The 20,413-nt window shown below is 42.2% G+C and overlaps 1 protein-coding gene across 1 annotated transcript; it reads left to right on the forward strand.

Annotated features, from left to right (window-relative positions):
- Positions 1-1,397: 1,397 nt before the first annotated feature.
- Positions 1,398-13,845, forward strand: tbc1d10ab (TBC1 domain family, member 10Ab). Its single transcript, XM_038733865.1, has 9 exons — positions 1,398-1,579; positions 2,955-3,054; positions 3,404-3,511; positions 3,776-3,882; positions 4,003-4,117; positions 4,416-4,481; positions 5,418-5,607; positions 10,571-10,725; positions 10,935-13,845. Exons 1-9 carry the CDS (start codon positions 1,398-1,400, stop codon positions 11,337-11,339), a joined length of 1,428 nt encoding a protein of 475 aa, XP_038589793.1. The 3' UTR covers positions 11,340-13,845.
- The last annotated feature ends 6,568 nt before the right edge of the window (positions 13,846-20,413 follow it).

Below are 20,413 nucleotides of genomic sequence, written 5' to 3' on the forward strand. Positions count from 1 at the left end.
AAAGTGAAGTAGTGTTAAAGTAAAGCCACATTACTACTACTTGACGTCTACTGATGTCTATGATGGCTGCAGAGAAATTACATTTTATGCTCTGGAAATTATTTCAGCTTTATGTGAACACACTGCATCTGTGAAAACATGCATTAAATAACGGGGGTAAATACTGTAGGAGAGCGGGGTGGTTTGAGCCTGGGGGGAAGTTGAGCCAACACTTGTTTCTGGGCAACCACAAACAAATTTGATCATGTAAATACAGACTTTTGAAGAGTCATCTATTTGAATTCACTCTGTGATGGAGAGAGGACCATGGAAAAAGTGATCAGCACATTTAGGTTCAAAAAAAGTTTTCTTTCAAAAGTGATTTTTTATGTTCAAAGAGTCATGATTCTTGTGTCTAAACAATAATAGATAAGTTAGAAAAAATCTCACGTGTTAGTGCTTGAGGAAGTTACAATGTGAGACTATACTGTTAGTCACCTCTAAATTGCTGGATGACCTTCTACAGTCTATGTGAATGACACAAGTTTGTTAAAATGGCAGGGATGGGTTAATTTGAGCCAGCTGTTTTCCTGTAATTCTGCATTGCCTTTTTACATTTTACCACTGAAATGATGTGATGTGTATTTTAAACCAGAAACCATCATGCCACGCTTCTATAAATGGAAGACAGACAGGGCTACAGCTCCTCTTGTAGATTTGGACAGAGCAATGGTAAGTCCATTATACATCAGGTGGCAAGGGACATGAACATTGACATGTCCCTGACCCCCATGCGGCTTAACTTATCCTCTCCCAAAGCTCAATTTATCCCTCATTGTGGGGCAAGTTGAGCCAAGAGACTACTTTTTCTTTGGAAAGTCATATTTTGAAAACATCTTTTAATCCAGTTATTATTCTACCTGAATATGTGCTTTTCAGCAGTAGGTGGCAGTGGGGAGTCGTTGGATGCCATGGATGTTTTGTATATCTGTCTCTCTTCCTTGTAGCCACGAGCTAACCTGCATTCTTGCTGACAGCAGAGATTCAGATAGCTGTGTGTGTGTGTGTGTAAGCTGACAGCTGTGTGATGCTAGCATGTTAGCTTCAGGGTTTAGCGTATGTTTAGCCGCGTTTGCTCTTTAACAGTTTGACCAAATCGTGTACATCGGTTATGTGAGCAAAGCGAGCTGGTTCACCCCGAAACCAGCTCTCTAACGCTAAGTTGTTGTTTTGTTTTATAGCACTAACGAGCTAGCAGCTAGGAAGCAAATCCTCCTGGAAACCGTAGCTAGCTGTTACAGGTTAGCTAACGTCTTCATGGAGAACTTTAAAGTGTTCGCCAAGCTTTCAAGATTGGTCGTAAGGCTAAGTAATGTGAACAGACTGTAGACCGGTCTGCTAAGGTAAATGTTGATTAAATGGCAAAAACTGAGCAGGGAAATGGACTTGATTTGCGGCGCAGCACAGAGAAGCTGACAGATAATGGGAAAGGAAGCTTGAATGCAACCGACCCAGAGGCAAACGGCAGTGTGGCCCCCGGGGAGACGCAGGTCGACAAGTACGGCTTCATAGGAGGCGCACAGCAGTACTCTGGAGACTCGTAAGTGGAGTTTCATAATGCTCCGTTTTCCTAAAATACTGTTGTTGTACCTAAGTTAAGCTAACTGAAGGCAGGTAAAGGTAAACACCAATTAAGCCCTCTCTCTCTCTCTCTCATACACTCATGAAACTCTCCTGTTTTCGCTTGAGTCATCAGACACTGTAATTGTAGAGAGAAACTGGCATTTCACCTGTGAGGAATCACAGTTCCCAATCTTTTTGGCTTATATATTAACATTTTTTAAAGATTAGAGAAAACTACAAAAAATAAACAATGTGTGTAACATAAAATGTTCATTTTCCAATCTTGTCTATTAGCTCATGAGCTAACCACCACGCTAATTTCATATAAATTGGTATTGGTCAGTATTTCTTGTTCCTACCTTCCTTGCTCAACTTCCATCTGGCACCAAACGGAGAGATCAAATTATTCCTGTGCTGGTCTCTCATCAGTGGCTTGTGGTACTTGGTGTTTGTTTTTAAGGTACTCAATAAGCTTGCCCATTTCTTACATCCTGTCCAGGTCTCTGAGCACATCAGACCCAAAGCTGCTGGCTGGTTTCTGGATCTAGGCTTAAGTGCAAAGAAGGATTGAGCCTTAACTGTTGTGGCCACTAGATATCATATTTTATCATTTGGACCTGCATAATGTCCCAGTCTGTAATCTATATCTGTGTTGCATTTACATAGCTGATTTTTAGCTTTGCCTTGAAAATCGGACAGCATTTTTGTCCCTGGCTTGAAAGTTTTTCCGCCTGGTGACACTAGAAGAACTGAGCAAATTGGGCAGCACTGGCACGTCGTCTAAGAAATTTAGTGGTTGTGACATAAAGGAAACTGTCCCAATTGTTGGTCTTTAGACTTAGTACCTCAGATAAGTACCTCACCTTTAAAGATCAGTGACTGATAACGTGAACATTCTTTAGCTATTGTCAGTCAGCTTAATTTGTTTAAAAATGTGTTTGCCAAGAAAACCAGGAATGTATTTGAAACAGGGAAGTGAGTGTATGACAGTGTGACTGCTCTGATCTTTAATAGAACTGTAATGAAGTGAGATATTGGTATATATAAGTATAAGTTTTGTGTAGAGGAGGTTGTAAGGAACTGAACAAGGGGAAAGTTCTTCCACAGCTTCCTGTTTTGCTCATACTTTGCTGCCGTTGGCAAGTGTTCCCGTGTTATGTCTGAGGTTAGGTTTCCTGTGTGGACAAGGAAGAGCTGAGCCACTGTCATCAGTCATCCTATCATCACCCTCTGATGATAGGATTCCCCTGTCATACATACAGGGAAGTGGCACAGTACACTCTAGCCATTGTCAGTTTGTATGAATTTTTTTTTTCTGCTTTTATCAAGAAGATTTTCTCATATCTCCGCAGTGCTGAACAAATCCCCACTGAGGTGCTGAGGCAGCGGGAGGCAAAATGGCTGGAGATGCTCAACAGCTGGGACAAGTGGATGGCCAAAAAACACAAGAAGGTACATTAGATCTGACTTCACTTCTTTCTTTCTTTTTTTTGTGCAGGAGTTTACCCAATCAGCACTGGGCTGATTTGTAGCATGAACGTAGTTGTTGTGGCAGCTGTTTTAAACAATGACTGAACAATATAAATTCATTTTTAAAAAATCAGCTGGAAAGCTTGCAATCATTCCATCGTCAAGTCAGGTTTTTTAAATGTTATCTTTGATAATCAATTGCTCAACAGCGGCATGTTGTATGCAGATGTATTTACAGTACCACCTCCAGTGTCTGTGTTCCTTTCTCCTGTTCTTTATTTCTCCTGGTGTCTGCAGGCACTTGAGTAACTATGCATGTGTTGAATAACAGGTGAAAGAACGCTGTCAGAAGGGGATCCCTCCATCCCTGCGTGGCCGGGCGTGGCTTTACCTCACTGGGGGCAAAGTGAGGAGGGAGCAAAACCAGGGCAAATTCCAGGTCAGTTGTATATTTATGATCCCTGCTATCATTGAGTTATTTGAATTTAAAACGTTTGCCTTTTTTATGCCTCTGGTAAAATCACTCAAAGTACTGTGGAGTGCTTTGCAAAAAAAATGGATGCAAAATAAGGAATGCTAATTCGTGATACATCTCATGGCTTATATCTTCACTGAGGCTTTAAGTTCCAGAATTGCCTGCATTTCTTATAAATAAAGTGGCTGGTGGGAAATGACTATAACATTTGATGTGTACTGTTTTTAGGAACTGGACAATCAGCCAGGAGATCCCACATGGGTAGATATTATTGAGAGGGACCTCCATCGACAATTTCCCTTCCATGAAATGTTTGCAGCAAGAGGAGGTCATGGGTAAGCACTGCCTTCTAAAGGTCTAACATTTGATGCCCATCGTTGTGTCAATGTGGCTGAATGTAGTTCCTGAATATTATATATATATATATATATATATATATCTCTTCATACATTCAGGCAGCAGGACCTGTTCCGCGTGTTGAAGGCTTATACTCTGCATCGTCCTGAAGAGGGTTATTGTCAGGCTCAGGCCCCCGTCGCTGCTGTACTCCTGATGCATATGCCAGCCGAGGTGAACACACATTAGCGATGCAACCTTTCCAATTTTTGTTCTTCAATATAAAATAATAAAAAATTTATACTGGAAACTCACTGCTCTAATGATAGGGTTAAGTGGAATAACACAGCAAAGAATTATATCTTAAGCAAGAATTCGCCGTATAATTGTTACCCTAACCCTTCTTTACTAAAATTGACTTTCTCTGTCAAATTGGTTAACTTATATTAATAGTCATGATTTATTTTTATCATTTAAATACCACATTTGACTAAATAACATGCCAACCCTCCTTTCCTTTCTTTGTTTCTAGGATGCATTCTGGGTTCTTGTCCAGATTTGTGAGAAATACCTTCCAGGATACTACAGTACGGGTCTGGTAAGGATCCAGACAGACACACAAAGGGGACTTTGATATCATAAGAAGAGCAAAAGAAAAAGAATGAAAACGAATACGATCTCCATCCACACCAGCATTTTAGCTGCATATCAGAGGTGATCCCCGTCTACATTAAAAAGACTGAAAACGCACATCCCCTGCCCATTCGGGTACACTGGGCATGCACGTGCCGTTGTAAACATGAAACAGATGGTCTGTTCTGTAGTTACAGAAGATTTGGCGAAAGAATAAAGAAAAGACAGACGAAGAATCAGACCAGATTTTTGTGCATGCACAAATAACCAGCTGGGACTGTTACTGAACATGGGACTGTGGCGGCGGAAAACAGACTGGGAGTTGTTGCTAAGTAAACGGCGACATGCACAGTACTAGCGTAGGCAGATAGGCCTAAGTGTTATTTGCACCGTACAGAATATTTTAATAAAAAATACCAAATCAAAAACTCTGTCAGTAGCACCGTTTGTCTGCTTTGCATGACTTATATGACCCACTCAGAGAGCCAAGCATGAGGGTTTGCGTCATCATTTCTAAAGTCCTCCGTTTTGGCCCATCTTCACTAAAACGCCCTCCGGAGTTTCGAAACGCAAAACGGGATCGGCAGCGCTTCCAAACTTCTCCGTTTTCGGTCTTCGTTTTTTCCGTTTTAGTCTGGATGGGAGGTGCAAACATAATTCGAAAAGTTGGTAGTGTGGATGGGGCTTTAGTCATTACATGTACTATGTGGCTGGTGGGGGTGTTAGATTTCTCAGGGCAGTGTGTCTCTAGCTTGACACTTCTGTGCTAATGACCTAATCACATGCGGTGGTGACGAGGCTGCAAGGACGGAAAGATAATCAGACAATCAGATTAAGAAAAGGGAAAGATGTTTGTTCTCTCGCTCTCTCCACTGACTGCTGTTCCGTGTTGTCTCCACAGGAGGCGATCCAGCTAGATGGGGAGATCCTGAACGCTCTGCTCCGACGGGTGTCTCCTGTGGCCCACCGTCACCTGAAGAAGCACAAGCTGGAGCCCATCCTTTACATGACGGAGTGGTTCCTGTGTGCCTTCTCTCGGACTCTGCCATGGGCCTCAGTGCTGCGTGTATGGGACATGTTCCTTTGTGAGGGTGAGACGCTAAATATTCATTTATATTATATGGCAATGGAAATTATATATAGAATCAGAAGGAGCTTTATTGCCAAGTAGTGTTTTACACATACGAGGAATTTGCTGTGGTGATAAGGTGCTACATGTAGACAAACATACAGTCAACATAAATAAATGTGGAGATATATACAGTGAGGAAAAGTATTAAAAGTAAAAGTATTTGAACACCCTGCTATTTTGCAAGTTCTCCCACTTAGAAATCATGGAAGGGTCTGAAATTGTCATCGTAGGTGCATGTCCACTGTGAGAGACATAATCTAAAAAAAAAAAAATCCAGAAATCTCAATGTATGATTTAACTATTTGTATGATACAGCTGCAAATAAGTATTTGAACACCTGAGAAAATCAATGTTAATATTTGGTACAGTAGCCTTTGTTTGCAATTACAGAGGTCAAACATTTCCTGTAGTTTTTCACCAGGTTTGCACACACTGCAGGAGGGATTTTGGCCCACTCCTCCACACAGATCTACTCTAGATCAGTCAGGTTTCTGGGCTGTCGCTGAGAAACACGGAGTTTGAGCTCCCTCCAAAGATTCTCTATTGGGTTTAGGTCTGGAGACTGGCTAGGCCACGCCAGAACCTTGATATGCTTCTTACAGAGCCACTCCTTGGTTATCCTGGCTGTGTGCTTCGGGTCATTGTCATGTTGGAAGACCCAGCCTCGACCCATCTTCAATGCTCTAACTGAGGGAAGGAGGTTGTTCCCCAAAATCTCGCAATACATGGCCCCGGTCATCCTCTCCTTAATACAGTGCAGTCGCCCTGTCCCATGTGCAGAAAAACACCCCCAAAGCATGATGCTACCACCCCCATGCTTCACAGTAGGGATGGTGTTCTTGGGATGGTACTCATCATTCTTCTTCCTCCAAACACGGTTAGTGGAATTATGACCAAAAAGTTCTATTTTGGTCTCATCTGACCACATGACTTTCTCCCATGACTCCTCTGGATCATCCAAATGGTCATTGGCAAACTGAAGACGGGCCTTGACATGTGCTGGTTTAAGCAGGGGAACCTTCCGTGCCATGCATGATTTCAAACCATGACGTCTTAGTGTATTACCAACAGTAACCTTGGAAACGGTGGTCCCAGCTCTTTTCAGGTCATTGACCAGCTCCTCCCGTGTAGTTCTGGGCTGATTTCTCACCTTTCTTAGGATCATTGAGACCCCACGAGGTGAGATCTTGCATGGAGCCCCAGTCCGAGGGAGACTGACAGTCATGTTTAGCTTCTTCCATTTTCTAATGATTGCTCCAACAGTGGACCTTTTTTCACCAAGCTGCTTGGCAATTTCCCCCGTAGCCCTTTCCAGCCTTGTGGAGGTATACAATTTTGTCTCTAGTGTCTTTGGACAGCTCTTTGGTCTTGGCCATGTTAGTAGTTGGATTCTTACTGATTGTATGGGGTGGACAGGTGTCTTTATGCAGCTAACGACCTCAAACAGGTGCATCTAATTTAGGATAATAAATGGAGTGGAGGTGGACATTTTGAAGGCAGACTAACAGGTCTTTGAGAGTCAGAATTCTAGCTGATAGACAGGTGTTCAAATACTTATTTGCAGCTGTATCATATCAAATAGTTAAAAAAATCATACATTGTGATTTCTGGATTTTTTTTGTCTCTCACAGTGGACATGCACCTACGATGACAATTTCAGACCCCTCCATGATTTCTAAGTGGGAGAACTTGGAAAATAGCAGGGTGTTCAAATACTTATTTTCCTCACTGTAAATATGGAATTGAAGAACAACGATGCAGATATATACATGTGCATTATTCTGGGTCTGTGCCATGCAGAAGTAACGTAACGGAAGAGAATATTGTGTACATATAAATAAAAATATACAACAACAAAGATCAACAATCAACAACAAATATGTGCAACATACCAGGTCTGTGCCCGACACGAGATGAAACGGTATTTACATTTGCAGAGACATTTGTATTGATTGCCAGGGGGGAGTGTCAGTGAGGGACCCGGGCCTTGTTAATGAGGCTAGCTGCAGACGGGAAGAAACTGTTTTTGTTGTGAGAGGTTTTGGTCCTGATGGACTGCAGCCTCCTGCCAGAGGGGAGAGTCTGAAAAAGTTTGTTTCCGGGGTGGGCGGGGTCAGCTGCAATCTTTCCTGCTCGCCTCAGTCCTCGAGGAGTACAGGTCCAGAAGAGAAGGAAGATTGCAGCCAATCACCTTCTCTGCAGAGCGAATGATACGCTGCTGCCTGCCCTTGTCCCTGGCAGTGGCAGCAGCGTACCAGATGGTGATGGAGGAGGTGAGGATGGACTCAATGATGGCGGTGTAGAAGTGCACCATCATTGTCTTTGGCAGGCTGAACTTCTTCAGCTGCCGCAGGAAGTACATCCTCTGCTGGGCCTTCTTGGTGAGGGAGGTGATGTTCAGCTCCCACTTGAGGTCCTGGGAGATGATGGTGCCCAGGAAGCGGAAGGAGTCCACAGTGGTGACTGGGGAGTCACACAGGATGATGGGCGAGGGTGGGGCTGTGCACTTTCTGAAGTCCACGATCATCTCCACTGTCTTCTGAGCGTTGAGCTGCAGACTGTTCTGGCTGCATCAGGTCACCAGATGGTCGATCTCCCACCTGTAGGCGGACTCGTCCCCACCAGAGATGAGCCCAATGAGGGTGGTGTTGTCCGCAAACTTCAGGAGCTTGACAGACTGGTGACTGGAGGAGCAGCTGTTGGTGTACAGGGAGAAGAGAAGGGGGGAAAGAACGCAGCCTTGAGGGGATCCGGGGCTGATGTTCCTGGAATCATGTTTTCCCAGCTTCATGTACTGCTTCCTGTCCGTCAGGAAGTCAGTGATCCACCTGCAGGTGGAGTCAGGCACGTTCAGCTGGGAGAGCTTGTCCTGCAGCAGGGCCAGGATGATGGTGTTGAAAGCAGAGCTGAAATCCACAAACAGGATCCTGGCGTAGGTTCCTGGGAAGTCCAGGTGCTGGAGGATGAAGTGAAGGGCCATGTTTACTGCATCGTCAACAGACCTGTTGACTCTGTAGGCAAACTGCAGGGGGTCCAGGAGTGGGTCTGTGATGGATTTTAGGTGGGACAACACAAGGCGTTCAAAGGACTTCATAACCACAGTGGTTAGGGCGACGGGTCTGTAGTCGTTTAGTCCTGTGGTCCTTGGTTTCTTGGGGACAGGGATGATGGTGGAGGCTTTGAAGCAGGCTTGCACATGGTACGTCTCCAGTGAGGTGTTAAAAATGTCTGTGAACACCGGATCCAGCTGATCAGCACAGTGTTTCAGGATGGATGGGGAGACAGAGTCCGGCCCAGCTGCTTTGTGGGGTTTCTGCCTCCTGAAAAGACCGTTGACTTCCCTCTCTGTGATGGAGAGAGGAGGGGAGGGGGTGGAGCTGGCCAGCTCTGAGGAGGGAGGGGAAGAAGTGGTGGACTGAGGCTGAAGCTGAGCTGATGAGTTATGGGGGATGGTGTCTGACTGACTCTCAAAGCGGCAGTGGAACTGGATCAGCTCATTTGCCAGACGAGAATCGTTTATGGAGTGGGGGACTTTGGGGTTACAGTTTGTGATCTGTCTGAACCCCCTCCAGACAGAAGTGGCATCGTTTGCAGAGAACTGGTTCTTTAGTCTCTCTGCGTACAGTCGTTTAGCTTCTCGCACCTCCTTACTAAACCTGTATTTTAACGCCCTGCACCCGGCCCTGTCACCACTCCTAAATGCCTTCTCCTTTTCCAACCTTAGCTGTCTGAGTTTAGCTGTACACCAGGATTTGTCATTGTTATAACTCACCCTGGTGCGTGTTGGTATACAGGTGTCCTCACAGAAGCTGATGTAGGACGTCACAGCCTCTGTAAACTCATCCAGATTGTTGGTAGCCTTCTTGAAAACATCTCAGTCAGTACAGTCCAAACATGCTTGGAGGTCCTCAACAGCTTCACTAGTCCACTTCTTTGATGTCCTCACTACAGGTTTACAGAGCTTTAGTTTTTGCCTGTAAGCAGGGATCAGATGGACCATCACGTGATCAGAGTGTCCCAGTGGAGCGTGTGTGGCAGCGTGATAGGCACTTCTAACTGTGGTGTAGCAGTGATCCAAAGTGTTCCCCTCTCTGGATGGACACTTTATAAACTGTAAACACTGACCAGAGTTAATGAAGCAAACTCACGGGGGGAGTAAAACGGTTTACAGTTAATGATAAGAAATTCCAGATCAGGAGAACAGTGCTGCTGAATCACTGTCATAGAGAGATAGAGATAGATAGATAGATCAAAAGTGGTTTCCCCTAAACCTGACAAGTCAATCTTACAGAGACTGTGTCTTGAATGAATGTTTATTATAATGTGTTCCAGTGGTAAGAAATAGAACTGAAAATATTACTTAGCTTTGCTGTGATGTGGGAGAATCGCTGAATTTGGGTGCGCACCAAGCCAACACATCCAGTGTTAAAATCAACTGACTCCTTTTGTGGAGAGAATAATGTGAGTAGTGATCATCTAAGACACTACAGACATTTATCAAAGTGATGTTTCAACAAGATGAACTCGTATAGCACATTTTTCATTTCAGTAGGTGTCTCTGTTGTTTAAATGATTAGTATCATTAGCCATACCTGTCATGCTCATTATCCTTCTGTTTAATTTTACCTAACAACCAGAGCATGGTTTCCTTTTAAAGTAGCAAGGCACATTTTGAATACATGAAACCTGGGAAAGGGATTTGAGGACATATATATGAAATGGCTCGGCTCACCGCACTGCAAGATCTTCACATCCACCAACAACACATGCAACACCATAGTTATTCATCTAAATATGTTTCACTGTCGTGATTAAGAAATGAATGGGTCTTCAGCATTTGTGTGCAGCTCTTAGATCAGATGGTCCCTCAAATGTGAGTGAATGTTCTAGCTGCATGTTGTCTCGTGTGATGCTCTTCTCAGGAGTAAAGATCCTCTTCCGAGTGGGCCTGGTTCTGCTGAAATGCATGTTGGGATCCCAAGAGAAACTGAAGGCCTGTCAAGGTCTCTATGAAACAATGGAGCTGCTCCGAGCCATACAGCCGCAATACACGCAAGAAGGCTTCCTGGTGCACGAGGTACAGTTGTACTCCGTCACGGTGGTTGTCTCTGTTAGCCATTTTATTGTTTTGATCCAGCACCTACTGCATGCTCAGCTATCTTCCTCTTAGACTTTGGCCTCCTGTGGTTGCAGTAACAGCGATATAACAAGACTTAACCTCTAATGTGCTGGAATACTTCAGCCAAAAAACACATTACTCATACTCATTCTCCCCTTGTGTTTCAGGTTATTGAGCTGCAGGTGTCTGAGAAAGACATTGAGAAGGAACACCATGCTCAGCTGCGGTGCTGGAAAGAGACTCACGGAGATCTACACTGTAAGTCCCCTCTCAGGATGCATGGTGCCAAGGCCATCATGGCTGCCGAACCGCCCAGCCGGCAGGACCTGAGACAGAGGCCCACCATCATCGTGCAGTCTCCCCTGGCACCCATGACAGACGGGGAGAAGTCAGAGGAGGTAAAGGGAAGTACAAAGACTAATGAAGAAAAACAGAAGAAAACAATCCCACCGCCGGAGAAGATCATTAATCCTTACCTTCCTTCCACTGACCCCGACCCTCTCCTCAAACAGTTGACCGTACAAGGGTCCAATGAGAGTCTGAGCAGCGCAGAGCAAGACACTTACCTGTAGCGGCATAAGTATCACCAGTTTACTAACATAAATCATTCCATACAACCTTTACTAACCTGGCGGTGACACTCGTCATCAGAGTTGTCAGTGACATGACAAACCTGTCCGTGGCGTAGTGTGTCTGTGGCAATCGTGACTGATAGGTTTTAGTAAAATGGCTATTTTTTTAACCATGACACTCCAGAAAAAGTGATGGAATTGCAATGCAATTTCTCAGCAGTCACTATAATACTACATTTTCTTTGTCATTTATGCATACAGGTTTTTGTTTCCTGCACTTTTAACTACTTAGTTCAGCCAGGGAAATTTTGCTTTAAAATAGGGATACAGGATATGGTAAAAATATCCTATTGCAATTATTTTGACAGATATTACGATTTGTGATATGATTCCTGATTAATGTAAATGATAATTTTTTTTCCTTCAGTTTAAATTTCACTTGAAAAATCTATCACAGTCATGATGATGTGACATTTATTGGGGTCTGTACCAAACAAACATGTTCTCTTACATCTGGAGAACAAGATTTGTTGGCAGGAGCATCTCTGCGGTACTACAGTACTTCAATGAAATTATCTTTTTTCACATTTTACCTTCATCAAAAAAATGGCAGCATCTGCAATTTGGATATTTCACTTGGCCGTATTGCAATTTTGATAATATTTCGAGTAATTGTGCAGCCCTACATTATTAGAATCTCAGAAATGTGTAATTGCCAGGGAGCAACAGATGCTGACTATGTGCTCTTTGCCCACATGTGTATAAGGTTTAAGCCTGTGGGAGTATGAAGCTATTAGCTTCATATGACTGAACATACACTCACTAACTCACTGTTAACAGCTACTGCTGCTATTTACCTCTTAAAAGCAGTGCGCTGATCATTTCCTTTGTTATAAATGAAGTCTGATTTTGTCTGAATAGATAAGGTATTTTCTAGAGCACTTTGCCTTTATAGTCTTCCTCTCTGCACACATTAGTCACTACATTGCCAACACAGACATTCGTATTCATCCTGCTTTGCTAGGTTCAAGTCATACGCACTAATTTGCAGATGCACTTTTTATCGGTGTGTCTGTTTAGCACAGTGTTGGGACTGTTAATGCTGCCTCCACGAATTTGCTGCTGTTGAACACTTGAGGGCGTCCTGAGATTATCTCAGCCTCAGCGGTGACCAGTAACAAAAAGCTGTGCAACTCAAATGAAGGAAGAAGTGTGCAGGGAAATTCTGTGCCACTAAGCCAAAGATTTTTAATCCATATTTTTAAGATATATGTTGTCCAAGAAATTTACTCCATCATATTGTGATACAGTATTTGATTGTTGATCAGTTTGGGAGACCGGTTCAGATAAACCAGATCGGTTTATATTTATGTCGTGAATGAAATATGGTAAAATGCCATTTTGAAGAATGCTAATACGAAGCTACTTTGTTTTTGTTTTTTACAACCATTCTTAAAGGTTTGTGGGTCCTTTATAGACTGAAATATATCTGTTTTTTGTTTTGTTTAAGACAGCTTTGGGAGATTTTTTTTCTCTGTGACCTCAGAATCTAAACTCCAGTCCAAATACTCAATAAGTTGCTTTTTTTATTTCCTTTTTTGCATCCTAATCAAAGAAATCCCTCTGAAATGTGCTGGAGCACCTGGTGTTACCTTTGTTGAGAAAACTACTTTTAAAAAAATCACAACTAAAAACTAATCATAAAGTTCAAGTGCAAATATAATCTTCAGCAGTTATTGTCTAATGGAATTATTTATCTGACAATGAATTGAAACAGTCATTTGAATCTGAGATGTTTCAATGAAGAAATTGTTTGTTTGGAAAAAGTCTTAATGAATTCTCTTGGCAATCAACATTTAACGCTCCCAGTCCGGGACATTCCTGTATCAGCAGTTACATGTGTAACTGTACATCAGAAAATTTGCTTTGTTGAGTGTTTTTTTTAATAGAAAACAGGTGTGGGTATGTGTTGATTTTAAACACTGTGAGGATTTTTTCTAAAAGTATATGCGGTGGGTTCATTCTCTGTCCATTAGGAAGCACTGTTTGCCTGCCGTGTCCTCTGAAGCTTTTAATATTAAGATTTTTTATTTTATTTTTAAAAAAAAGGTTGTTCTGATCTGGAGCTACAACATGGATCGCATTTCTATACTGTTGTGGAGATGGTGCCACTGAGCTTCAGCCAGGGATTCATATGCCTAGTTGCCCAGTAATTCTGAAGGATACTGGATATACAGGATGTGGTTTGCCATCTAAAAACTTTATGTTGATTTAAAAAAAAAAAAAAAGACAAAAAGATTCTGTTTTAAAAACTATCTACCATTAGGATAGGTACTTTGATACTAGTCATTGCAGTTATTATGTAACATTGATTAGGCCTAGGGCTTATAAATCTGCAACCTGCTGTTTTCATCAGATTTTATTTCTGATCTGTTTGATTTGAAATCAACTTCTCATGTCAACCAGCTGTAATACCAAATTACGATTAAATCTATACAATTTGAAACTCTTGTCTTTTTCATATCAGTTATATTTTCTCTTTCTGTACTGGCAACAGATTTCTGTTCTTTTCTCCTACATTTAATATTAAACAAAGAAAATGAGACCACACAGTCCTGGACTGAACAAGCGGGATTTCAATACACCCTGTGTTATCATTCAGCGCCCTCACACCCGCCCTCAATTGCCCACGCAGCAGCACACTTCCTTGGACACCTGTTTCTCCGGCTCTTTCAGCTCTTGGAGGAATTTGCATCTCAAATGGGGCGAATTCCCACAGCACTGTCCAAAGCGCCTCACCCAGCCTCACTTTGCCTTTGGTCTCTGAATGGAGTCTTCTGCGTGTATACAGGCCGCCTTCTTCTTCATCATCTTCTTCCTCAACAAGGTTCAGCTGCAGTCCAAGAACATGACAACCAAGAATGCTCTCCTCTACATTTTAATTTACCCAACCAGTGACACCCTAACACTGTTTCAATTTATTCAAGTACAAGATGGGTGCCTTTTGCGGATAATTGCATTACTATTTCCAGTTGAATTCTTATGGTTGCCCTTTCATGTGTCCACACTTCCTCTCATTTTCTGTCATTAGAGAATACACTTGGCCGCAAAGATTAAATGTTGACAGGATTTTAATGTATCGCACCCAACAGTCTGATGATATCATTAAGATTTTTCCTCTTCTGTTTCTATTTCTGTGAAGGTTTTTGTGTCACTTGTGTGAGGATGCCTGTCATTAGAACATTTTTGTATTTCCAACTCCTCTCATCATCTCTTTTATGCCTTTCACTATCTGTAAACAATGCTTGCTTGTCCGCCCTTCCTCAGCCCAACTCCACCCATCACCTCATTCCAGCCTCAACCCCACCCGACTACCCCCCACCTGTCTGTCTGTCTCTCCCTGTGCTCGTTGACATTCACTAGGTCCAAGCTTGGACTAGAGAGGGTGTAATGGGAGACTGGCTTTATGGCTAATCTGCAGAGGAGGAGGAGACGTGACCCAGACGTGCCCCCATAACCACACTGTCAGAAACAAGCTGAAGTTGAATTTGTAGCTTTCGTAGTACAATAGCTTATGGCTTACTGGGGCAGTGTTGTATACAAGAACACCACAGTACTCTGTTGGTTTTTTGTGCTCCTTATTTGTACCTTCAGAAGTGCTATCATGATATACTAAGTGAATACAACAAACCTATAAACAATGGTATAATCCTATTGAGGACATCAGTGTACTCTTGGTGCGTTTCCATTTCTTCCACTTCACGTTGCTGCTGAAGCCACATTTAGACTGAAAATAGGTCTGAATGTGGGGTTATGTTGGTGTGGACGTGTTGCTACAAGAGCTGGTGAGAAGATGAAATGTGATCCAGGAAGTCCAGTTTAAGCAGCACACCACATCCACGAGCTTTAAAACTCATCAGACACAGAAACACTAAACAGCAGTTTATTATAGTATGAGAGAGGATTTTACAACTCCTGGAAAGTCATTGTGGCAGCAAAAGTTTTGTCCTCCACCTCCTGACCCCCCCCCCCCCCCCCCCCCCCCCCCAGTACAAATCTGAACCTTGAACTACCAGAAAATATGCTGTGTCTTTTTATGGTGGCTCAAAAAATCACTTTTACCAATTATACTCTGGGATAAAATATTCTGGAGTCAAGAAAGAATCTCCACACTCAAGTTATACTTTAAGTACAAAGCTCATATACTGTAAACAGATATCCCGCACATTTAATATCCGTTTAAATACTCTAGCTGTTTATGGGGGACATGTGAGTATAGTGAGTTGGATAATCTCATGAGGACATATGTGTGAAGTGTCTGGGAGATTATAGTCTGGCTTCTTGAGCTGTAAAGCTCCTCTAAAGCTTTTTGGTAACATGGACTGAGGTTCAGCACCCTCACCCCCCATCATTCCCCCTGTCCGAAGAAGGGATTAGAAGGGGTAGAGGTCAGGGACAAAAAACAAAAAAATACAAATGTGACACACTGATAATAGTTTAAATAGCCACTGCAGTGTTCGTATGCATGGTGAGATTTTTGTCCAGTACAATACAATGCAATAATTGTGTGTCACAGGTAAAATATTTTGGGACTTTCCCATCTTTTGGGAAAAGAAAGACTTTGATGAAAAGTTTAAAGTAGTGAAGCTGCACGTGTGGGACAGGAAGCACAGTCGAGGTGGAAGGTCTCAGGGGTCAAACAGATGCTCGTTCAGTGGACAGCGGACAGGATGTGTGTGTGTGTGTCCTTTTATGGTTTTCCTCAGCATAACAGTAGCTGGACATGTGGCCCTAATGATCTCAGATCCATCAGGTTTTTTGACACTGGGTTATGATTTGTAGTAGGAAATGATAATGCACACCTGTTTGGTTCCAGCTGGGGATCCCCCTGATCTCCTTTACAGCAAAGGCTTGAATGAATCATCATAAGACTGATTTACACTGCACACTGCATTGCAACTTCGAAGCCAAGTTATTGTTCCTGACTAAGATACTTCAAACTGTTTTTCTGCTAAAAAAGTACATCACAGCAAAATTCCACTAAGACATTAATGTCATTGATTCTACCAGGGCAGAAATTTCAAGTTACCTTTAAAAATATATATAAAAGCCTGAATTCTAAAATACAAAAGATGAGCAGATATGCAGTGAAATGATGTGTGAAGAACTGTAGTTAAACCCTTCATGATGTCTGCCTGAGAGACCGTAGTTTTAAGTCAGTGCAAAGGTCATGTTTCTTTCTACTTAACAATATATATAAAAGCCTTTCCTCTCACTTAAAGACCTGGAAAAGTCATACATTTTGTTGTTTTTTCAAACTTTGATCACTCCGAGTCTCTGTACCGTGGTGTTGGGCAGTCAGTTTTTTCCCCGGCTGCTACTGACCATGAATACTACTAACTACTAATACTCTTCTGGTTAAAGATCACATGTATTTTCTGGCTATTTTTTCACTTGTTTATAGCATGTTTGAAGTTGGGCAGGCTCCTGGTTCCACATTATACAACCTCCAGACCTATCAGGTTTTCTGTTTTAGGGACTTTCTTGTGACCTATGAACTGCTGAATAGCCCTCCCCCCTCCTCTTTCAGTCTTTCAATTTCCTGCAAAGGGAATTAGGTTTTAAGACCTATTGGTTTGTCTCTGTGTTTAAATGTGCATGTTTTTTATATGTTTATTTGATTTGTATAGAATCTTAATTCACTTTATTAATGAATGAATATATATGGTTTATAAAAATCAGTCAGTTACAAGTACAGAAAAGTGTTCTACCAGGCAAAGTATTGGATTGTTGAGCATGTTGTTGAACTGGGTTCTCAGGCATGTTGCTGTCAGAGCATGGTGTATTATCAGTCATTTGAAATACAGAGCAATGCTTCATGACTTTAAAATAATCACAGCAGCAATTGTGGTTAAACCATTTTGGATATGATTACAGTAATTGAGGGTATTTACCCGGTGCACATTTAATACATAATTAAATTGTAAATCAGATACCCCAAAAGATGTATCCTCACAGAATAAAGAACATGTTATCATAACCTCATGTGTTGGTTATGAAATAAGAAAGAATGTCTGCAACACATTATGAATGAAGCTGCCTTTCACCATATAATTGGTACTGTTTGTGTTACATGTTTATCTCTTCACCAGGGATGTTTGTTAGCTCGGCGCTTCTGTGTTGGTGTGTTTTCCACTAATCTGTATTGATCTGAAGTCACTTCCTGCCATTGTTGTCACATCCCCACTGTCTCCTCTCTTCCCGTCCATCTAGTCCCCTCTTTCCCTGTCAAGGAAGCCAGAGACTACAGAGGAGAGAGGATACAGGGTGGGTGTGTGAGGAGGGGGGGAGTGTGTGTGTGTGTGTGTGTGTGTGTGTGTGTGTGTGTGTGTGTGTGGGGAGGGGGGGGGGGATGCTATGAGAGAGAGAGCGATAGTGCCCTGGCCCCGATAAACCTGGGCCAGACTTTACTGCACAGGCTGATATTGATAATGAGCAGGAAAAGCACGAGCAGCCCACAGTTTACAGTAGCCTACAAGATCAAATCAGACCAACAAAGTCAAGAATTGGAAGTTTTTCTTGTAAGAGAGAAAATAAGATGTGAACAATATTAAGCTTGGAGTCAAACGTCCTTGTGCCTGCCTGCAGGAAAGCTCCAGAGATACTGAGCACCAAAGTTTCCAGCTAACATTAATTCAAGGGTCATTTGGCTTATGACAACGTGGATCTTTGTGTAAGAACAACTTTAATCCACTTAACTGCTGAAATCTGCAAACGCAGCAACATCACCAAAAAGAAGTTGGATTTGGCAAGAAACACAAGCAGTCAGATGATCATACAGGTCTTATACAAACTTCCCAGTTTGGCCAAACTGTCCTGAGCATCCATCACAGACTGACACAAACCAGACACAAGCCATCTTCCTGGTTCAACTTTAAAGCAACATGTAGTAATTTTATCTTAAAAGAACAGCTTCACAATTATTTTGATTGTACACGGACTTGAAAAATCGCAAAAAAACACCAATTCTTGCTAAATTTTACTTTAATCTACCGTAGCTGTGCACAGACACAGTTTTTCAGTGGTTACTTTCTCGGTTACTTTCAGGGTTACTACAAAACAAAGTGTTTTAAATAACCTGGTTAAACTTTTAGCTTGTTTACATCCTATCTGACGTTCTCCCCATCGGATAGGATCTGAGTCCAATGTATAAACTAATAGAAATGAAGGACAAATCCACAAAAATAAGATAACCCAAATTTTCCTTTGAATAGAGAAGCTGCCTTTTTGGTTTGGAAAGTACAGATTCAACAACAAATCTTAACCTCTTAACATACCCACGGGCCGTCAGGGTATGTGCACACAGCAACTATGTTAGCTTCATACTCATATGATACTGTTTGAAAGCTAAAATCCTCGTGATTTGACCCATGTAAACCATTTCAACATACGATCACCACAGGGGTACAATCATCGCCTCTGTCAGACCAGCTAGTACAATCAAAAGTGACGCGACTCACCTATGAAGCCTCATAGTAATCCACCGATCGATTATAATCCAACTCGTTATGTTGTCAAAGGTCCAGACGATCCAATCCAGTAAAAACATTTAGTCCAAAACACATTATTCCATCACTAAATCCCCAGGGACGGCTGTGGTATCGTTTCATATATGCCAGCAGACGTGGCTCGTATGTCATTATAACCGTAATAACTCCAATTTGAATGTAAACAACTACAATAGCTTGTATTAAAGGGGCATTATGTAGTTTCCAGCGGCCACTAGCGGTGCGGTTCTAAGATTGCAACCTGCATGCAGTCTGTAGCTTTTCACACAGACATGTTCAGGCTCTGTTACCTTTAGTAAACAAATCGCTCCACATTTGCTTTTTGCAGGCTAAATCCACAGTGGTACACATGATAGTAACATGGGTGGCGTTAGTTGGTGAAGTAATATGCAAAGTAAACGTTATATAACTTTGCACCGGATAACATTAGCAACTGCTCAACGTTAGCCGGCGAGCTAACGTGACTTTCTCTGTGTTTCTCCAGCTTTACTAATACTCACTTTGTTCTTACTCGACATCATCTGAACCTGTTTGGTCTGATGGGCCTCAGCACATAAATCTTTATTTTTGTTTTGTATCCTTACGTGGAGTCTGTGTTTTGCTGTGAGCCGGTTGTTTTATGGTGTTGTCGCTGTAGCACGAGAGAGGCTCTGGAGAGCGCACAGGGCTGAATCCGACCCGGAGACCTCACATTAAAAGCAGAATATTGGCTGATGCAAGCAACAGAGAAAACAGGCGTGTGCTTCATTTCTAAGTTACTTTTGAGCCCGTTGACAATAAGGCAATGAAAATTTGATTTATTAAAATCAAAAACTTACATATAGCCCCTTTAAAATTAGCCTCTGAACTCTAACCTTTCGACTGACAGCTAATTCGCCCCAATAGGAGCTCACATGTCCCTTTCACAGCCTACAATAGCCAACGAGAGCCCGCGCTGTAAGAAAGGGCCAGGACCTATTATTTGGTGGGTAGGCTGAGCCATTTGCAAGCAATTGTGCCGATGAGTGGCACTTCGTGTAGCCAATAAAACTATGCAAATAACGATATACAGCTTTAAGTAGGAAGTTCATGATCTACCATCAAAAAAATACATCTGCGTCGAGCTACTGGCTAATACGGAACGATGCAGCAGCTGCCTGCCACCATGGGGTGGTGCTGTTTTAGAAAAAATACGCTGAGACATACACTCAGAAAAACCTGTGTAAAATAGTAATTTTTCATGGTACTGGTATGCAATTTAAACTAGGATTAGGTAAGGCTTTATGCTGTGACCCTACAGTGTTTTCCAGCTAATAAGTCCCAGCTATAGTTGTCTGCATGCATTTGTTAGCAAGCATTTTCAAGCGGAAATGAAAAATATATTAGTTGTGTGTTTAAACTTATATTGATCAATTCCAGTAGTCCACAATCATTCTGACTTTTGGGTTAGACACTCCAGAGTGTTCTCTTTCAGAGAAGCCCAAAACCATGTATTTACTCCAAATGGTTCAAGAACTACATTAAATT

This window comes from Micropterus salmoides, unplaced genomic scaffold (assembly GCF_014851395.1).
Source record: "Micropterus salmoides isolate LMB-PRFRI ecotype aquatic unplaced genomic scaffold, ASM1485139v1 Ms_hic_scaffold_20, whole genome shotgun sequence".
NCBI lineage: Eukaryota > Metazoa > Chordata > Actinopteri > Centrarchiformes > Centrarchidae > Micropterus > Micropterus salmoides.